Source organism: Ammodytes marinus, assembly GCF_949987685.1.
Source record: "Ammodytes marinus genome assembly, chromosome: 15".
Lineage (NCBI taxonomy): Eukaryota > Metazoa > Chordata > Actinopteri > Uranoscopiformes > Ammodytidae > Ammodytes > Ammodytes marinus.
The window spans coordinates 5,649,890-5,669,935 of NC_137219.1; the positions used below are offsets into that span (position 1 = coordinate 5,649,890).

General features: G+C 41.9%; 1 protein-coding gene across 1 annotated transcript in view; it reads left to right on the forward strand.

The window, feature by feature from the left end:
• Window positions 1-11,239: 11,239 nt before the first annotated feature.
• Window positions 11,240-20,046, forward strand: part of trim9 (tripartite motif containing 9) — a gene marked incomplete at both ends in the record, with an annotated part of 51,647 nt that continues 42,840 nt past the window's right edge. Inside the window, 2 exon segments of the mRNA XM_080043077.1 lie at window positions 11,240-11,666; window positions 11,669-12,090. Of these exon segments, the coding sequence (XP_079899203.1) occupies window positions 11,240-11,666; window positions 11,669-12,090 (849 nt within the window).

The following is a 20,046-nucleotide window of genomic DNA, read 5'->3' on the forward strand; positions in this document are numbered from 1 at the left end:
CACACAATGTACCTGGAACATTGATTTGATGTCATTTTAAAAGTAATGAACAATTACAACAGCATCTCATTTATCTGCTAGTTTAGTGAGTCAGTGTGGATGATTCAGCCTCATCCGAATGTTCGGGAACACAGCACCTCCGCCTTCACACAAACTTCAACTCAGATCCATTAGCCCTAACAGGCCCGAGGAGGCATCGCACATTCACACATGCTCACACTAATGTTGACACTCCTCTGCGACAGTCTGTAGGTGAAGGCAAGAGGTGCTGAACATGTACGGCATTAAATAAACAGCGAAAAGTAATGGACTCACTCCACTGGTATCTGGTTTTCTGCTAATGGCGTATTTAATGGCAAGACATCTGAAACACACAGACGACTGTTCATCTGCTGCGGCATAATGGGGCTGACAGACTCAGTCTCCTTCAAAATTACATTTAAAGATGATCCTGCTTTGTGTTGTCCTCTTTTGTCTATTAACGTGTGTGTGTGTGTGTGTGTGTGTGTGTGTGTGTGTGTGTGTGTGTGTGTGTGTGTGTGTGTGTGTGTGTGTGTTCAAATGGCCTGAGTCTATTGATTATATTATTGCTCCAGGTTATTTGATTGATCAGACATTCATAGCTGGTTCTGTACACACAGGCCCTTGTGGAAGAGACGTCTTGCAGATCCTTCACAGACTCAGACCTTAAAGTTCATATGGCATGAGAAATCACGGTAGAAAGTCATTTTCTCTTCTTCATTTGTTATGATTACACACATAAATCAACATTTCTGTGAAATTGGCAGCACTAGTCGACTAGTATTTACACACACACACACATCTCATGTACCCTACCCTCTGATGATCATAAATGACATGTGACAGCAAACGAGACCATCAGTGCAAAGAATGCTATTTTTATATAGTTTTTCTTCATGCCTTTGTGATGGGTACGCTCACCCAGGAACAGCAGCTGGCGTAGTAAAAACACTACCCCTTGGGGGTGCAAGAGTTAACACAAACTAAAAGTTCCTTGGAGCACCTTTAAAGATCTCAATACCCCCTTCCACCATTGATGTAATCTGATCCCTGCATTAGGTACATTGAGGAAGGCAGCATATATTGAAGTAGAGCTCCTTTTAAGTACAGAAAAGGTTCCGAGTACTTCCAATATTGTCATAATACTTTCATCTCTATGCTCTGCTCTCGCTGTTTGGCAAACACGGACGCAATGATTTACGTTGCTTCTCCTGCCTGCTACTAAAATACCACCACTCTTGCTCTTATTCATCAATAAACCGGAACTGACATTTATAAGGCGGATATCCTCGTTTCTAAAGATCCCCTATGCCCATGTAAGTACATCCATTTATGAGTCAGTGACAGATGATGCTCACACAGGCCTCTATATGGTGTCTGAGAGGGAGGAAGGCTTGTGAAGCAGTGGGCGGACAGACCGGGCATGAGTGAGGAAACAGCCTGAAAAGCCGAAATGTAGGAGGCACACAATGGCGTATCATTCATGGACAGACACCCACACAGACACACATTCATCAAAACCATCTCAAAAATAAATTTTTTTATGTAACAAGCTTACTGCCTTGAGCAAATCCTACATACCTTTACCAAAATAGACCCGTCCTTTGAAACAGACACCTCATTCGGGAAGGTGACGTCAAAGATTTCTCACGTCATCATACTGAGCGTTGCATTGCTGTCATGATGCAAAGCTGGCAGCTACATTGATAGAGTCGATATTGATCCTTGAAGGTGAATCATAGAACTAGATAAAGAAAAGTCCTGCAGAGGTTTGATGGTTTTTCAGTGACAAAATGTAATGTTTCTTCCAAAGACTTTAAAGAAAAGCCCCCAAATAAAGACTCAAATGCTCTTGAGATGAGCCAACCAGCTTCCCAATGAGCTTGCTTGAGTAAATATCAGAAATCTTCAAGAGAAACCAAAACCGGGATTGATAAAATGTGTTATACTGTTTTTTTGGAACAAGATGAGATTGGCCTTGGTAGAAATTCACTGGAGGTTGTGGGTCTGGCTGTAGTATCCAACCAAGCCAATCTTTATTCAGTGTGATGAAAAATGGCCGATCCAAGGCTAACATGAGGTTGCTGCGGCCTGTCATTCTTTTTTTCTCCCTCTTTTGCTGCAATATGTTGCAATTCCAGTTCATCGCAGACACAAAACCCAACTATAAACTTTCAGAATATATTGCGCAAAGGAAGCTATAATGGACTGACAACAGGATTTAGTTATATTGGACTGTAGATAGAAAGCTACTGCTGCTTGTTTAGTATGGTGTAAAGGGAAGATGATGGAAAAATTATAAAATATCTATACACATGTAAGAATGTACTACATGTGAATTTCTGTACATCTAAGCCTAGAGAATGAAGCTAGTACAGAAAATGTTGGATCGGAAGTACACAACAAGCTGTTTTTATCCGACACAAAAAGACTCTCTCAAGCCTTAGCCATTAGAGATAAATGTGCACTTCCTGTTCTTGTTTTTCCGTCTATCTCCCTGTAGTGCAGTGTGAGGGGTCTAATGTTAGTCCACTGTAGGATGACATTTTAAAGCTTTCGGCGCTGGTCTGTGGTGTAGTTTGTAGTGCATTAACAGAGAGATGTTTCCAACAAACGCACCTGCCTTTGACCCACTTCAGCTTCTATTTCTGAACACTTTGCCTCTTCAAAAAGGCCGGTAATAGCACCTTGTTGTTAGAGGTGTACTTGGCCTGCTTGGATCTCTGTGTTCACTCACTGTGCATTCCAGTATTTTACTACTACTCAAAAAAGTGAAAATGTACGATCTGCTAACTGTCCATACAGTGTGTGTGCTGAAAAAAAAAATCTGGTGTTAATATACACAGCTTAGGTTCTGTAAACTGGCATGTAAACAAAGGGTATGTAAACAAAGGGGGCCTACCGTAGATAGCGACATGCCCGTTTATTAACACTGGCCACACACAGTACACACAGGTAGCAGACTGTGAGGAGATATTCACTGATTTTGACAAGAAGTGATTAAATTCCCCAGAATCGCTGACTCCACCTTGAAACTGTTTTTTTGTGTGAACATTTACATAAACCAAATGATTTATGCTTCCCACATGACCTACTGCTTTCCAAGAAATATATAAATTCAACTATCCAGACGGTACCCTTCACTGTGATTTACCAGCAAGGCCTATGCGTAGACCTGACTGCTGGCTTTCTAATGTCCTTTACTGTCAGAGCTGGTGTTCACCTCCGAGCCCCAGAGCCCCTTATTGTTCCCCAGGGGGTTAGGCTGCTGAGATGGGGGGAGGCCTCAATTGGCAAACCAGTGGATCAATGGTCACCAAGCCAACCTCTCCATCCTCATCTAGAGCCTGTGGGAGGTCAATCCTCAATGGCAGTAAGGAGAGATGTATTGGGCGGAGCTGGCATTGAAAGGGGAAAACATTTAAAGAAACATGGAAGCAAGATGGAGCTGACAAAGAAACAAGGAGAAGGATACAGAGGATAGAGAGAGTGGGGAAATAAGTGAATGAACAGTAGGTTAGCCGCATGGTGTCATGAAAAATGGTCGAAACCTGTTGTTAAGTAGCCTAATTCGACTCATACTAGGTGAAAAAATACTATAAAAATGTCCTGAAAGTTTTATATTTCATTGTTTCGGTGGCTGTTGCAGAAGAAAAGGTATTAAGCTATAGGCTAACGAAATGCCTTTCTTGGTTAGCCAGATCCTGTTGTAGCTATCTGCAATAGTAATCCAGAGGGCAATGAGAAACAATCATATGTGTTATGCATAGAATGTTCTGAGTCCAACAGATATTACTGCACGTCCAATCGGCCTTGATCTTTCTTTGGTTGAATTTTGGTTTGGTGAAATAAATGCAATTGTTTATAGTCTGCAACAATATATCTGGGATCTGTAGCCAGTAGTTGACAGGAACACCACCATTATCTTGAGTTATGTTGTCATGCGGGTTCTCGTTATGAAGTTAACATGACCCAAAAACCCAGCACAGTTGGGACTTTATATCACATTACATGTCCCATGACTTTCTCTAAACAATAAAACTGTTTCCTCCACCACTTGAGATTTGAAATAACATCTAGTTTTATGAGTTCTAATCCCTGAGGTGTTATAGTGTGTGGACAAAGATCAGAGTTATATTATACCAACTGCTGCTCTTCATACTGTATTTGATAAAGGTGTTCAATGGGTTTAAATCTATTGGCTTCAGGCTGTAGCAGGAGGGCTTCTTCATAAATCCTAAAGTACATCCTAGGCTTTATATTCCCTGATGGGTATTGCCATGAAATTTTCATTAAAGCCAGAATTTTTTATTTTCTCCTTTTTCTGTTTTTAGACACAGTGTGTAAACGCAGCATGCAGTATACCTCCTGTAGTTACCTGGCATATCTTTCTCTTCCTGATGAGTAAACACTAGCATTGGCTGTAACATCATAGTGTTTTTCTATATATATACAGTATATATATAAAGCCTGTTTATATTCTTCTCCATTTTTCTGCACCTGTTCTGTTTTCACTAAATCGGAGGTAAACAAAGGAGTCCTCAGGCCAGTAATAAAGTAACAAGAGCTGATTCCATTAGCGGGGCGTCCCTGCTGGATGGATGCCGGGTGGGGGTTGGGTTAGAAGACCTGAATGTACGTTTGGAGGCTTGTTAAAGCGTGTTTGCAACTGTAGTGTTGAAAATGTTCAATTCTCCATCACAAAAAGAATAGGAGAGAAGAGGAAAAAATGATCCATCATCTGGGAACCAATGTGAACATTGCCCCACGTCATAACTCTTAATGTTGTCGACATTTCTTAGTTATTCAGAGTATTTACTTGGTTTGTCCTTGGGAGAACAATGTGAAGAGCTGATGTATTCAATAGAAAAGGGCTCTACACTCTATTGAAGCCCTGTTTAACAATACAACTATATTATTTAAATGAATAATCCCTAAAGCTGCATTGATTTATTTCTGGCTCAACAAAGTTTAAACTCCATGCCACATCATTTGTAATGTTTTAGCCCACAGGACCTTTGGAAACACCTACATTTGACTGATTGCTTGTTACACCGGAAATAATCAATATTCTACTTCTTATTTGTGTGCCTGATCCTCAGGTTTCTTTGGGTTAGGAGAACAGTGTGTAAGTCCCAGTGCAACAGGAGAGAGAGAGCTGGGTTTAGTAGCAAATCCCCATCCCACTTAGAAGAAAAAAAAATCATTAGTCTATTAATTGCAATACAGATTCCCTTTAGAGCCGTGGATGATGTGGAAACTGATGCTATACACGTGGAGGCCTTTCCGTGCTGCACGTGCCTATTCAGCCAACCCACACAGTAAAATGACGATTGCACTTTCTCCTTTACAATTACTCTGACCCTGGCCACCTCTTATAGAAAGGCTGTGTGCAACATATACTGCCAGACAGAAATCACCATCCAGCACAGCACACAATGGAGCACTTAAATGTATTTCAGCATGCTTTGAGCCTTTGTGTTTTTCACTGACAACATGGCACTGAGAGGCAAAGAGCCAGACCCAAAATCAGAGGCTATAAGAAACACATCATTACGGCATTCCTCCCGTGCTGATTCCCGGTGCAGAAATGCAATATTTAAACTCGGCATGCAAAAAAAGATGGAAAAACTGGCAAAAAATACTACACATTGGTTTTGATGGCTCAATCATTCCCTGATGCATGAGAATGTGTTTTTGGGCATTCTCCAATATGATTAGTTACAGTTGTATCAGAGCAGGGAAGTTAAAAGGTTAAAGATTTCTGATTACAATGTATTTTGTCCATGAACTGAAAGGAAACCTGGATAACTGTACTATGTAAATTGAATTTTTTTGCTCCACATGCAGATGTAGGCAAAGTTTTATTAACTAATGCACATAACAAAACTGTAAAACGTTTCTGTATTCCAGATGGTTGGCCTCATCATGCAAAACACAAACTTTTCCTATAGGCCATGTTTTATATTCAGTTTCCTTTCCCTCCCACTTCTCCTTCAAAATATTTATCATTACCACCCTGAAGGCTTAATTTACTAATTTAAGCCTAATACTGCATGAAGAAAATGAATTTTCCGGTCACTGTGAAGGGCACAGCTGGTGCTGAATACATAAACATGAGTTGATATGAGGTCATTGAAGATGCTGCATTACACTGAGGCATGTCAGGAAGTCAGTGGAATGACTTTGGGCTTGTGTCAACCAATGGGCTCGTTCAGTGAACCATTGTAGCATATGGTGATTATGTGAGATATCGTTGCATAAGAAAAGTTTACTGGAGGTGAATGTGCATGTGATCTTTTAGGCAGCACCTTCATAAGTTTGATTCAGTAGTTTTTTTTGAAGGTTGGATAAAGCCATGAACTTTGTCAACACACTATATACAGTTAGCTGAATATGCAATATCCCACGATTCTGCATGTCACAAATTAAAGTCTAAAGCCAAAATCAAGTGAAGTGTGCCCTATAGCCCTAGGCAAAGAGTAAAGGTGTGTATGTCAGGGTGGTGGTGGATGGGTGTGACACAAGTCCAAGATGCCAGACACCAGAGTTTGCTTTCTGCGACTACTATTCCCTTTTTTTTAATAAAACTGTAGCCATGATCTTGACCAAGTCTTTTAAGACATTTTTACACACCTAAAACTAATTTGTTACAATATATTGTCTCAAGTTTGTTTTGTGTTGACATAGCCGTATTATTTTCCGACCAAAACAGAAAATGTGTTGTTAGGGAGGGTATGGACAAATGTGTTTCATTCATTTGACATCATCACTATAGTTAACCAGTAGTTACAGAGAGTATTGCAGAAGATGAAAATGACATTTACCTTTAAAATTAAATATTTTCTTTTACATTCATTCTTATCAGCAGTTCTCATTTACTACCAGGCAAGTTTACTTTTTAATCTTTAATTCAAATGAAAAGAAACTTCAATGCTTGTGGGCAAGGTTGCTTCACTGAGTAATTGCAGACCCAGTGTAACCACCCACTCTACCAACATGACAGTAACTATATCCTGTGAGGAGATATAAAACCCAAAGTTTTCCCTAAACCAGAGCTCGACGGTAACAAAACTCCAACCGCTTTCTATTCATATCTTGACAGTATCTCCACTACATCCAATAGAGATTCCTATCTACAGTGTCCGGGGCTGCAGTTTGTGTCTACTCTTTACACAGTAGGCTCCATTTCTCTTGGGCTACATAAGGAGACTGTGTGGTGAGAAAGTTAATAGACTCAGTTGAACACACAAAGCAGACTCCATCCCTTATCAATGGAGGGGCAGACTGCAATAAACTAAGTAAGCCCTGGGCAACATTAAACTGTGGGTTGTTGAACACTGCTTTAACTAACAATGGGATTTTTATTTCCCTCTGGTGTGCAAGGGATCTGGGTTATTGAAGGTGTTTTGAAGAACTGTTGTGGTAATGAACTTTACAATAAAAGACATGTATAGAGATGTAAAGGTAAACTTTCTCTGACATGCGATATCAAAAATCCTCTTCTGTGGAGTTGATCGGATATGCAGTCTTTTTTTGTTGCCTTTCTTTTAACGAGTTTGTGTTTTTGACGTTGCATTGTTTATGTTATTTGCAGCATGTTTGCCATTATGTTTTTGGGTTGTCCTTCCGTCCGTCAAGGCCATTTTAGTAAAAGCTGCCGGTATATGCTTCAGGATTCTACTGAGGAGGCCTAGGTGCTGTAGTGCTAGTGCCCTGTTTTGTAATGCAGGTGTCAGCACTTTCAGAGCATTGTTGAGGAACCTGATGTATAAATTTATCTGTCGCCTTAATACGTCACAGAATTGCATTGTTGTTGTGCTGACTAATCCTAGCTACAGTACAATTCGTTACCAGTCACCAATGTGGAAGTATTGGTATGAATGTCTTTTATGAAAATGTGTGTAGGCCTATCTGTGGGGTGGGTTTTTTATGTTTTTTATGTTTTGTGTGTTCTTTTTATGGACCTTGAGTCTGACAATAAAGATGATGATGATGATGATATATCTCAAGAATGCTTCAAGGGGTTTTCTTCAAACTTTGAACACATGTCCTCTTATTCAAGGATGAACTGATTCGATTTTGGAGATCAAAGGTTGCTGCTTATATATTGTGAGGCGGAGCAGTGACCTTATATGTATGACCATATTGTAGCTTCTTCAGGGCTTTACCCTCTTTAAAAGCATTGCCTTCCACCACCATTGTGCTTTCACCGTTCGGCAATTGAACACCTTGTGGATGCATATAACTGCCAGAGTTGTTTGCCCCTTATTGGCCACCGTAACTTTGCTGTTAATTTGTTAATATGTGTGTTTGCTGATACTGTTGCTATGTCACACACTAGTAAATCAGCAGCTATTCACCATTTGATGCATCTTCTTGTTTCTGCACCTGAGGTCACCGAAACTCAATCACAGACTCTGGATCATTGTGGGAAGATTTTCTCACTGAGCCTCCTGCCCCTGTGTGTGTGTGTGTGTGTGTGTGTGTGTGTGTGTGTGTGTGTGTGTGTGTGTGTGTGTGTGTGTGTGTGTGTGTGTGTGTGTGTGTGTGTGTGTGTGTGTGTGTGTGTGTGTGTGTGTGTGTGTGTGTGTGTGTGTGTGTGTGTGTGTGTGTGTGTGTGTGTGTGTGTGTGTGTGTGTGTGTGTGTGTGTGTTTGTTTCCTGGCAGCAGGAGAAGAGCTGCTGGCACCAACACAAAAAAAGAGAAGAAGAAAAAAGATTAGATAGACTTAGAAAAGGATTGGCCACTTGTCTGCTCGGAGGCAGCAAACAGGAAGACGCAGTGTGGCCCCCAAACTGCCGAGGAGATTACACTGAGAACAATGTCATCGCACTGGAGGCGTCGGCAAGTAGCAAGTGTCCAAAAATAGCTGCTGGTCTGGTTCCAGACACTTGGTTTGAATCAACACTGCATTTGGTTAAATCCAGGCAAATGTTTACATGGATAAACTTGCCATTTGTTGCGTATTTATCGCAAATCTTAGAGAGTTATGAGCAAAAACTTTATCAGCACTGGAGGCTCTCATATTGATTTAACCACCTTATTCTTTAGAGAAATGAATTATTATATTTATTTACAAAATATATACATTAAAGGTGCTACGAGGAACTTTCAAATATTTCTGAAACAGTCTAATTTCCCCCTCCCCCCCCCCCCCCCCCGATGATCATAAATGACATGTAACAGCAAACGAGACCATCAGTTCTAAGAATGCCAATTTGATATAGTTTTTTCTCCTTTGTCATGGGTACGCTCACCCAGGAACAACAGCTGGCAGAGTAAAAACACTCCCGCTTGTGTCCAAAGGGGGTGCAAGAATTCGCACAAACGGAAAGTTCCTCGGAGCGCCTTTAACATGAGGATAATTTTATAGATAATAGGTGTACCAACTATGTCTGTTGGCAAAACCATGTTATATTTTAATTTCCTCAAGTACATCATCAACATGTTCACTGATATCAAGTTGATTATTCACATTCACACTTTGAAATGTTTATCAGCCGCGGGCCTCATGTCCATATCATCAGAAAGCATTACTGAATGCATAAAATGATTATATTTATCCAACAAAGACGCCCATTTTTAATGTTCTTCCACGCTTTACAAAATATGCAAATGTAATCAGATTGAGTGGCCTCACGTTGCCCTCTGTGGGTCGTCGAAAACAGCAGTTCCGTAAAATGGGATTAATGTGTATAATTTCCCTATCAACAGCCTAGCTAAAGGAACTAAATGTGTGTGTGAGCTTCCGTTGCCATGGTTCTCTCGGAGATGACTGAGGCATTTGGCCACAGGAATGGAGAGGTTCTAGATACTGGAAGACCAAAAAAGAAAAAAAATCTTTTGAGAGGTTTATCTCATCTCACAAGGTGCCAGCGTCCATGTTTGTCCCTATAGGAATGGTCTCTCTGCCCTCAGCAGCTGTGAGGAAGATGAACAAGCTTTACAACAAACAAACAACTCAAATCCAGCAAGTTTATGCATAGCAGCAAAACTGGAGGAGATTTATTCATGTAGATCCTGGCTTAAGCAATCTTAAAATAGTCCTGTCCTGTTGCTGTCACTCAGATGTGGAGAGTAACTAAATGCAGTTACTTTTAGAGGTCCTTTTTATAATACTTTACAAATTGTATTTATTTGAAAGCTGTTGAATTCTGAAATGGTTAGTCAATTGATCACTAAAAGTCTGTTGTCTGGACTTGTCTCAACAAATTTGCATATCAAATTAAAACATTTATTATTTTGGTATTTCAGAGATTTTCTTTCTGACAAAACAAGCAACATCATAAACATGTCACTGTAGACAGGCATGGAGCTCGTGATGGACATTTTTCACTAATTTGTGACATTTGATTTCATCGAAAAAACAATCGATGGATTCATCAACACTGTATAATGCTAATAAAGAGTATTGTTAGTTGGAGCACAACAGCGATACAAGTTACTTTGCCAATGAGGATTTCTCATAAAAGAAAATATGTAATGTTATGCATTTCTATTAAATTATGTAGCTAACTAGCAGTGTATAAAGGAGTTATACATGCAGCTGCTACATTAGAATGCTTATCACACAACATGAATGCTATACTAACACTATAACATCCTTATTTTACTTTGTATGCAGTAATACATTTGGCTGATAATGCAGGACTTGTACTTGTTGTTTCATTGTGGTACTGGTAGCCTCTTCTGACAATAAACAGTATTTTCTTTGTTTTGTTTGTCAAAATCACATAAAGGGACACAGCTGAATTGTATTTAATATTGTGTGTGCATTGTCATATTAATGTATGCGTTGTTTTAAGAGACATTGTTTCCCTTATAATCCCCTCCACAGTTGGTCTGCTTTACATGTCTGAAGAGACAAGTATCTGTAGTTGTATCTCGCAGTAAAGTAAAGCTCATTAACGTGCACTGACAGCCGCTTTATCCAATGGTTGCCTCTGAATTCACCGGCTGTCCAATAGGAAGCCGGTCTGAGCTGACGTCGTTCGCCTATTGGTCCAGAGTGTGTCGTACCGGCTAGTCTGGTACTGATGCCTTTCCTCTGGTCAAGGTTGCACTTGCAGTAATCGCACCAGGACGCGACTGGAGCTCCGTCCGTTTACGCACAAACAAGAGCAGCAGCAGACTAATCTAACGGAGGCTCTGCTGTCACTTTGCTGTTTGCTTACACGTCACTGAGGAATCTCTCACCTCACAGTACGCAGCAGCCATGGATGAAATGGAGGAAGAGTTAAAATGCCCCGTTTGTGGGTCCTTTTACCGGGAACCCATCATACTGCCGTGCTCCCACAACATTTGCCTGGCTTGTGCCCGGAATATCCTAGTGCAAACCCCCGACGCGGAGTCCCCACAGAGCAGCCGAGCCTCCGGATCAGGCGTCTCCGACTATGACTACCTGGATCTGGATAAGATGAGTTTGTACAGCGAGGCGGACAGTGGATACGGTTCATACGGAGGCTTCGTTAGTACGCCGACAACCCCATGCCAGAAATCACCAAACGGGGTTCGAGTTTTCCCTCCAACGGTCCCCCAACCTCCACAACATCAACAGCACCAGCAGCAGCACCTGCTCCCACAGCCCGGCTCTTTGCCCCCGATCCCCCGCAACTCCTGCATCACTTGCCCGCAGTGTCACCGAGCCTCATACTAGACGAACGGGGGCTCCGCGGATTTCCCAAGAACAGGGTGCTGGAAGGCGTAGTGGACCGATACCAGCAGAGCAAAGCGGCTGCGCTCAAGTGTCAACTGTGCGAGAAGAGTCCCAAGGAGGCCACGGTGATGTGCGAGCAATGCGACGTGTTTTACTGCGACCCGTGCCGCCTGCGGTGCCACCCTCCCCGCGGTCCCCTCGCCAAGCATCGCCTGGTGCCGCCAGCGCAGGGGCGGATAAGTCGGCGCGCGAGTCCCCGCAAAATCTCCACCTGCACGGAGCACGAACTGGAGAATCTAAGCATGTACTGTGTACAGTGTAAGACGCCCGTGTGCTACCAGTGTTTGGAAGAAGGGAAACACGGCACGCACGAAGTCAAAGCTCTGGGCGCAATGTGGAAACTGCACAAGGTACGTGCGTAAAATAATATCCAACTATTTTTGTTTGCTTTTTTCTTTTATCAGTGCGTCTATTTTCTGTGTGTGTGTGTGTGTGTGTGTGTGTGTGTGTGTGTGTGTGTGTGTGTGTGTGTGTGTGTGTGTGTGTGTGTGTGTGTGTGTGTGTGTGTGTGTGTGTGTGTGTGTGTGTGTGTGTGTGTGTGTGTTCACAATGATGTACCATCATCATCTGAGCAGAGCAACAAGTCTGCCTTGAAAAAATAAATCTGTGCTGCTATGTCATGTCAGCTCCGTTTATACCGAGCAGCTGTGGGAATGTTAATTCAATCACAATGGATTTAAATGTCTTTCTCTCCGATGCACAATGTAGAAAAAGTAAATGAATTTGCCTCTCCCTGACACACCTCCAGCTCACATTTCAGTCGGTTTCTTGAGGCATAGAGAGAGTGGGGAATGCGCACGTCTCCAATACAAACTGTGCTGTCTGAGCTGTCACTGCTCTACTTGAAATTCTGTTCACGGGTAGACACACCGGAGGAGGGGGCTTCCTTTATCAACATGTAACCGCTTCTATCACATCTGCACATCATAAATAAGTTGCTTAGTTAATCTGCAGGGCACGGCTTCAGCTCCCAGCCCTGACCATTTGTCTCCTGTGTTTCCCCATACATCGCATTCCTTCACTCTATATATATGTCCCACTCCCCTCGCCGCGTTCTGACAGCTCGCAGGCGCCCCCAGAGATCATTAGACACGGCTAATAATGTTGGTGGTATGCCTATATGCTTTAATAAGAGCCAGCAGTATGGTGGAAGAAGCACAAATGCAAAGACGCATGCAGGGCTTGAGTCAGTGTGGATGGATTGAGAGGCTAATTTTGGAAGCCGAGTTGTTGTGGGCAAGGGAAGGGTTTGCAGAGAGAGCCGAGTTTATCAAACGCCTCTGCAGCAGGGCTAACCCCTCACCTCCGCACTGTCAGCTCCCAGTGGCGAGGGAGGATGTGGAGCTAGATATAAAGATGCTATGTAATACTCAATAAGACACCCACACACAGTTATAAATACACACACACGACACACACACACAGGGAGAGTTGTGTACTGATGGTGTCTCCATGAGAAAACCATACATTTAGTGATTTCATTGGAGTTTTTGTGCACAAGACACACACACACACACACACACACACACACACACACACACACACACCATTCCCTCCGTACAGCTGTACTGTAGATAAGCTCTCCTCGACATTTACAGCCCGAATTGGTTCTTGTACGTCTCCCCAAACCGCCATTTACACAGACCTCCAGTCCAATCATCTCTGCTAGATGGCTGTGAGATGGTTCTTCACCTCAGACGCACACGAGGCAATTGTAAAAATTGATGGAAAAATCAGAGGGGGCTTGATCATTTCACTCACATCCAATTGGCCATCACTTGAGAAGTTGCTGACCTTTTTTTTATGCTTCATCTTTCTTGGATCCAACAATTGGTTTTGAAAGTAGGGAGCTGAGGGAGTATTTATAGAAACCAATCGATGGCAGGAGTGATATTCGTGACAATATCCAGCCAATATTTGTATTCATTTTTTTGGCTTCAAATCATGGCACCTGCTTATTCCTGACCTGCTTTGTGAAGCTACAGAACTGTAACAGATGGCTGAGAGGAGCTCGGAGCTGGCAGCACTGAGGACTGGCATCTTTCAGAGCCTCGGGGTGTTCCTCACATTATTCATCAGGGGGAAAAAACGAGAGACCATTCCATATCCCGCGGAGATACAGTAGATTGTCACGTGTCACTTGTGTCCTTGAATTGCATAATGCACACAGTACTGTATACTGTAGTTTGGAAACTGAAGGATGCATCCTTAGTGGTTGTATGATTGGTCACTCCTCAGCCTTCCTTAGTCATCGAACTACTTCCATCAAAAGAGCAAATGTAATTTTCTCTCAGTCATCTCTATGTTTTAATTGATCCGGTGCCATTTTAAAGTGATTCAAATATGACATATTGGCAGCTACAATACCTGCTTCTATGTGTAAAGCATGTTCTCAAAATCTTTCATAGTACAGTCGATGAGCAAACAGTTACTTTTTGACACATCCAGCAGCCACACATAGCAACATAAGCATTCAAATTGGAGCCAAGTCCAATACTCATGTTCCTTTAAGCTCCGTATTGTTCTCCACCACCTCCAGAAAGAGCTTATATAGCATTTTAGTCACTAACTTTGTCCGCCTGTTGCTCTGTTGCTCTGTTGCCGGACAGATCTTATACAGTTGGATTATTAAAGCTTTTTTTTTGCTGAAAGTTTATGAGTGAATCGAAACAGTTAAGCTGCAGACTGTAAAATCAAGACAATGAGCTGAAAGACACTACTCTATAAAGCAGAGGCAGCTTTAGAGGCTGGTGATAACTCCTAATGGGTTTGTCTCCAAGCAACACCTTTCATAATAGTAATGTGATCCACTGTATATCTACAAATAATGGTTGGTGCAGCTTTAAGGTCATGTGCAAACTCCAGTATTCAAATAGACTTGTTTATGCACTCATCCACGCATAAAACCACACAAAAGATGCACAAATGTACACAAACAAACATCTCACTTGTCCCCCTTTATATTCCAAATGATCAAAGCTTGTCATTGGCTCAATCCGTGTGCTTGTGTGACTGGGCTTCTGCATTTCTCAGCATCACTGTCTTATCGTTGACGCAGGAAGCACAACACTCTTGCATCCTTGTTTTTTTTTTCTTAGCGACAAATCCTAAATGCACACCGTCCTGCAGCAATTTACATTTTAGAGCTGAAGGATGCATTTTGTCTTTTATCATTTAATAAGATCTTCAAAAGTGACTGGGAGATGTTCTGCCTTCTCTTGGGACAAACTGTGCTCCCTCTATATCTTTGGGAAACATTTCTCCTTTTGTGGAAAAAGAGTTGAACCACCTGCCGCCATGGCAACCAAATCCCCCTTGATGTTGCTCAGAGCAGCAGAGGTCTCCAAGATACCGGACCCCTCGAGGAATCCATCCCAGATGCTTTACAGCCTTTCCCCTCCTTCTACGACAGTACGTGTGTGTGTGTGTGTGTGTGTGTGTGTGTGTGTGTGTGTGTGTGTGTGTGTGTGTGTGTGTGTGTGTGTGTGTGTGTGTGTGTGTGTGTGTGTGTGTGTGTGTGTGTGTGTGTGTGTGTGTGTGTGTGTGTGTGTGTGTGTGTGTGTGTGTGTGTGTGTGTGTGTGTGTGTGTGTGTGTGTGTGTGTGTGTGCGTGCACATATGTGATGCTGCAGACCATTCATTACTCACGCTTTTTCTTAATTTTTTTGCTCAGATGTCTTCTCAACTTCTTCGCTGGTGTCACAGGCAATAAAAAACACCGTGTTGCTCTGCTTTGAGCCATTTAGGACTGTGTGACCGTATCTAAACCTCGCCATGCGAATCAATTTCATGTCTCCAGAGTCAATTTCAGTCACAAAAGACGATTACAAATTTAAGAACTGGGCCTACATAGTGTGACTCTTCCAATTTCGTCTGCCTCTTCGGATTTGTGTCAGGGCTTTTTTATGTGGTGACGGGATGACTATGTTAATCTCTGTAAATCACATCAAAAAGAGTAAAGGGGGCAATCACCAAAGTGTCAAATCTGGTCCTCACTTCTTCACGGATGTCGTAAGAGGTCGCTCATGGAACCCTTGATGCTATCTAGGTCAAGCTCCGTCGCCTCCGTGTGTTTATAGGCAATTAAAGGTGATTAATCGCATAGCAGCTTAAGTGCAAGAAGACGCGCGCGGGTGTGCAGAAAAATAAAGTAGCAGATTGTGGAAGAAAATGAGTAATCTGCCCTCTTGCCACGGGGCGCGAGAGATAAGTCAGGCAGCAGACCCTGTGCGTGACGCTTTGAGCTCTTCTTGCAGGCAGAACATCATGGTTGTAGAAGTGAGGAATTTGAGGAATTTGCAAGAGATTTAGGATTTTTTTTTTAAATGTATATAGTTTATAGCACATTCACTCCCATCAGTGATTCTGGTGAACACTTGTTGTCCAAATCACTTTTGGTAAAAATCAGTGAATATGCGCCTGAAACGAAATCCGGTGTTAACACAAAGCATATAGGCATGTGTAAACTGGTATGTAAACAAAGGGTAGCCTAAGTTAACAAAGGGAGTCCATGGTAGCTATACGTAGCAACACATCAGTTTTTTTACAGAGCCTAGGCTGTGCATTAACACTGGATTGTGGACAGGTAGATTGTGAGGACTTTTTGACAACAAGTGATTATGATCAAATAGACCTTCTCCAGATTTCGCTGATTAATGTCACCACGTGTTTGATCTGAAGCCTACAGTATATGACATACACACAGCCAGCACACCCTGGACACAACGATAACAGGGACGGATGCCCTGCTAGCTTTGCATCCCAAGATCCCCCCCTAAAAAGCTCTAATGAGGGACTGACAGAGCAGCAGGTATTCTGGGCCAAATATTAGAAGTCTAGTCTCAATATTGAGGCCGGTGTTGTCAGCAGCAGTTGATCCGTGTGTCTGCTGATGCCTGAGCTCAGCGGGAGCAAAGGAAAAGCCTGCAAGAGTCCAGACATGGGCGGTGGAATCCCCCATCCGCCTCCACCTGCTCTGTACTCTGGGCCTGTTAGCAGTAATGAGACTAGCTGTCAGTCTCAATCCGTTGTGTCTACAGTTGGGTTTCGCTGTGTGGCCACAATCAAAGATCAGCATGAAACTGTCCAATGCAGATAATTCACTGCACGGTGACTGTGAGAAAACAATGGTGTGTGTATCTATCTGGCTTCTTTATTACAGAAATGAGTAGAGTACATGTTCAACCATAAACTGACATTAATTACTTAGCGAAAGTGGCTTTAAAAATCTGGATTATATTATTATGTGTGTTTTCAAATTTGTTATCTGTCATGAAGCACAATCATTTTTTACCCAAATCTAAAGGTTATACCTCCTTTTTCTTTTATCATTTTTCAGCAAAGTGTTTTGTTTTGCAGCCTATAGCTGTGACTATGGACTTGAGTGTGGTGTAGTGCTGAGTCCTACATTGCTAATAATGAGTCAATAGTGGCCTCCAGGGACTGTTGCTATAAAGTGGACCTAATCTTTCTAAGTACATCTTAAAAGTGTTTCTATGCCGATAAAAAGACACAGTTTCCTCGATTTGTTCCCGATAGCAGACACTGTGATTCACGGAGAGGGGGATGAGACGGAGGACAAAGGCTGGACTGTAGAGATCTATAGAGAATGGTGTTTCACAGTCGGGGGGCTTAGATGTCTCAAAGTCGTTTAGTTTGATGCTGCTCCATTATGGCGGCGTTGATATTTACCCCGCGAGCTTCCATGTAAAGAGATTAGCTGTGTAAATGCTAATGAAAGAGGGAGATAAAGAACAGGGAAATTAGAGTGATGTATTGACCCAGAATGCCCTGAAGATTCTAAAGATGCTAAATGTCTAGTCGTCATGTTTGAATAGATTTAACATTAACATTTCATCCACACACACACACACAACATTGGCACATACACTGAACGTATTTATGTTTTGACATACAGTATAACTTCCCTCGGCGAGAACTGGGAACACGGTTGGCTTGAATATTTCTACTTGCTTCAGGCGTGGTGGTGGAACTGGGGAGGGATAAATGTCTCTGAAACTTTTCTATGCCCATTTTTCCTATTTGGCTCAACTGAGAAAACAGAGAAAAACTTTACTTTTTTTTTTTTACATAAAATAGTCTAAACCAAGACAACATTTAAAGGTGCAGTGTGTAATATCTAATTATTTAGTGGTATCTAGTGGTGAAAGCATTGGAATGCAACTGCCAAGTCTGTATTGAAAAATGCTAATCAATTCTACGCACTGCACCTTTCAAGAAGTCTTCTTTATATTTTAAAACAGAATAATTATCATGCTGCTCTGTCACAAACGGCTAGCCCTAACACAGTCCGCCCAGATTAAATGAGGACACACCAGTTGCATAAGGAGGAAGTGAACTCAATCTGAAATCAGTGCAGCAGACAGGTTAAAAAAGCTGCATTGACCCTGTTTTCATCATCGTCATATTAATCATTAACTGTTAAAGGTGTTTCTACCTGATGTGAGAAGCACATTTTACTTGTACTTCTATTAACATCCATATTGGTTTAATCCATGGCTGGAACTGCTGCTTAATTAACCCTCATTTATAAAAAATTATAAAAAACACACACACACACACATGCACTCACACACACACACACACACACACACACACACACACACACACACACACACACAGAAAGAGAGATAGAGAGTCCATCCACACAGGTGTTTTCACTTATATATAGACTTCTTATCTGGACTGCTTGGGCATGGTCTTTATTGACATCTCTCTTACTCTGCTTTAAGTTTTACTGAACATTTTAGTGCAAAATCAAACTAGATCAGCAGGTTTATAGGCTGCATTTGGGATAAATCCAGTGCTGTCGAGAATAGATCACTTCTGCCCCATTTCCCTCTGTGCTGTCCCAGGTGTCCATCAAATAAAGATTCTGTTTCTCAAATAGAGAGAAAAACTGTGGTGACTTCCGAAAAAAGCCCTTCTTCATATCAACTCAGTTTTGATTGCTTTTTTCTTTTTCATTTTTTTGTGTGTGGATAGTTAACGACCCCTTCTGCATTATTGATAACTGGCCATGAATAATGCACAAGCCACTTAAAGGTTCAGCTTGTGCAAGAATGTTACATATGGGATCTTGTAAAACATGGAGGAATAGCACAATCTGGCCAAAATGTTATCTCTTGCACTGTGTTAGGAATTGTAAGAGCTTCATTTTTAACAACAGAAAGTAGTCCCAAGACGGTTGATATCAGCGAGTTGCCCGCTTAATATTTAATACTTTATTCTCTTAGGGTTGCAGCAGTGTGTGTGTGTGTGTGTGTGTGTGTGTGTGTGTGTGTGTGTGTGTGTGTGTGTGTGTGTGTGTGTGTGTGTGTGTGTGTGTGTGTGTGTGTGTGTGTGTGTGTGTGTGTGTGTGTGTGTAAACAACGGCAACCCTTTCATGTTATTCTCTTGTGAATGATACTATAGGGGGTAAACAGAGTTAAGATTCATTCTAATTTTCTTTCATTGTAAGGCTCTCGTGGAAATAGGTTTTTGGCTGTTTTCTTTCACCTCAAGTTGACCTCACCCTCTGTTTACCTCTGTCTGTTTACTGAGTTAATTGTGTAAACGGGATTAAATGAGCCTAAAGAGAACGTTTAAAGATCACCAGAGAAAGTACTTAACCCTGAAAACTCTTAATTCCTACCAACGCTCGTTGAAAAGTTCCCAAAGAGGTTAACCCAGCTTTTGGAAAGTAGGTTATCAAAATCGAAAAATCCACGATAGAACAAATTGTGGCTATATATATGTATCTTTTTATGTTCATTTTTAATTAGCTTGAGGAGGATATATGTTTCCTATGCTGCAGCTTTAAAGGCTTATAAGTGACATTACACCTACCACCTTCTTTTCCCTTGCACTTCCCACTTCCGAGTGTGCACGGGGGCTTTAATCCAAATTGGCTCTGACGCTATATACTCTGACATCCTCGCTTCTTCCTATGACAGATTGGCTAGTTCCCTTCGGTCGCAGAGTGAAAAAACAAACGCGCAGAATGTGCCCCGGAGCTGCTGGTTAAAATATTCATACAGTGCATGTGTTCCCACTCGGCTTAATTACTGAGATGATTAGCGCTCTCAAATAGCAGGGACATCCTAAACCCCAACCACCACCACCACCACCGCCACCTTAACAAATCCACCATAGCTCATCTTCCAAACATCCCTGCATCCTCTTTCCTACTCTAATGTTTCATGCTGCTTTTAAATTTACAAAATGTCCCTGAATAAGCTTGAGGTTGTGTTGCATTAATGTAAGAGGAGAACGGTTGAGCGAAAACTCAAGAAAAAAAAAGACCTA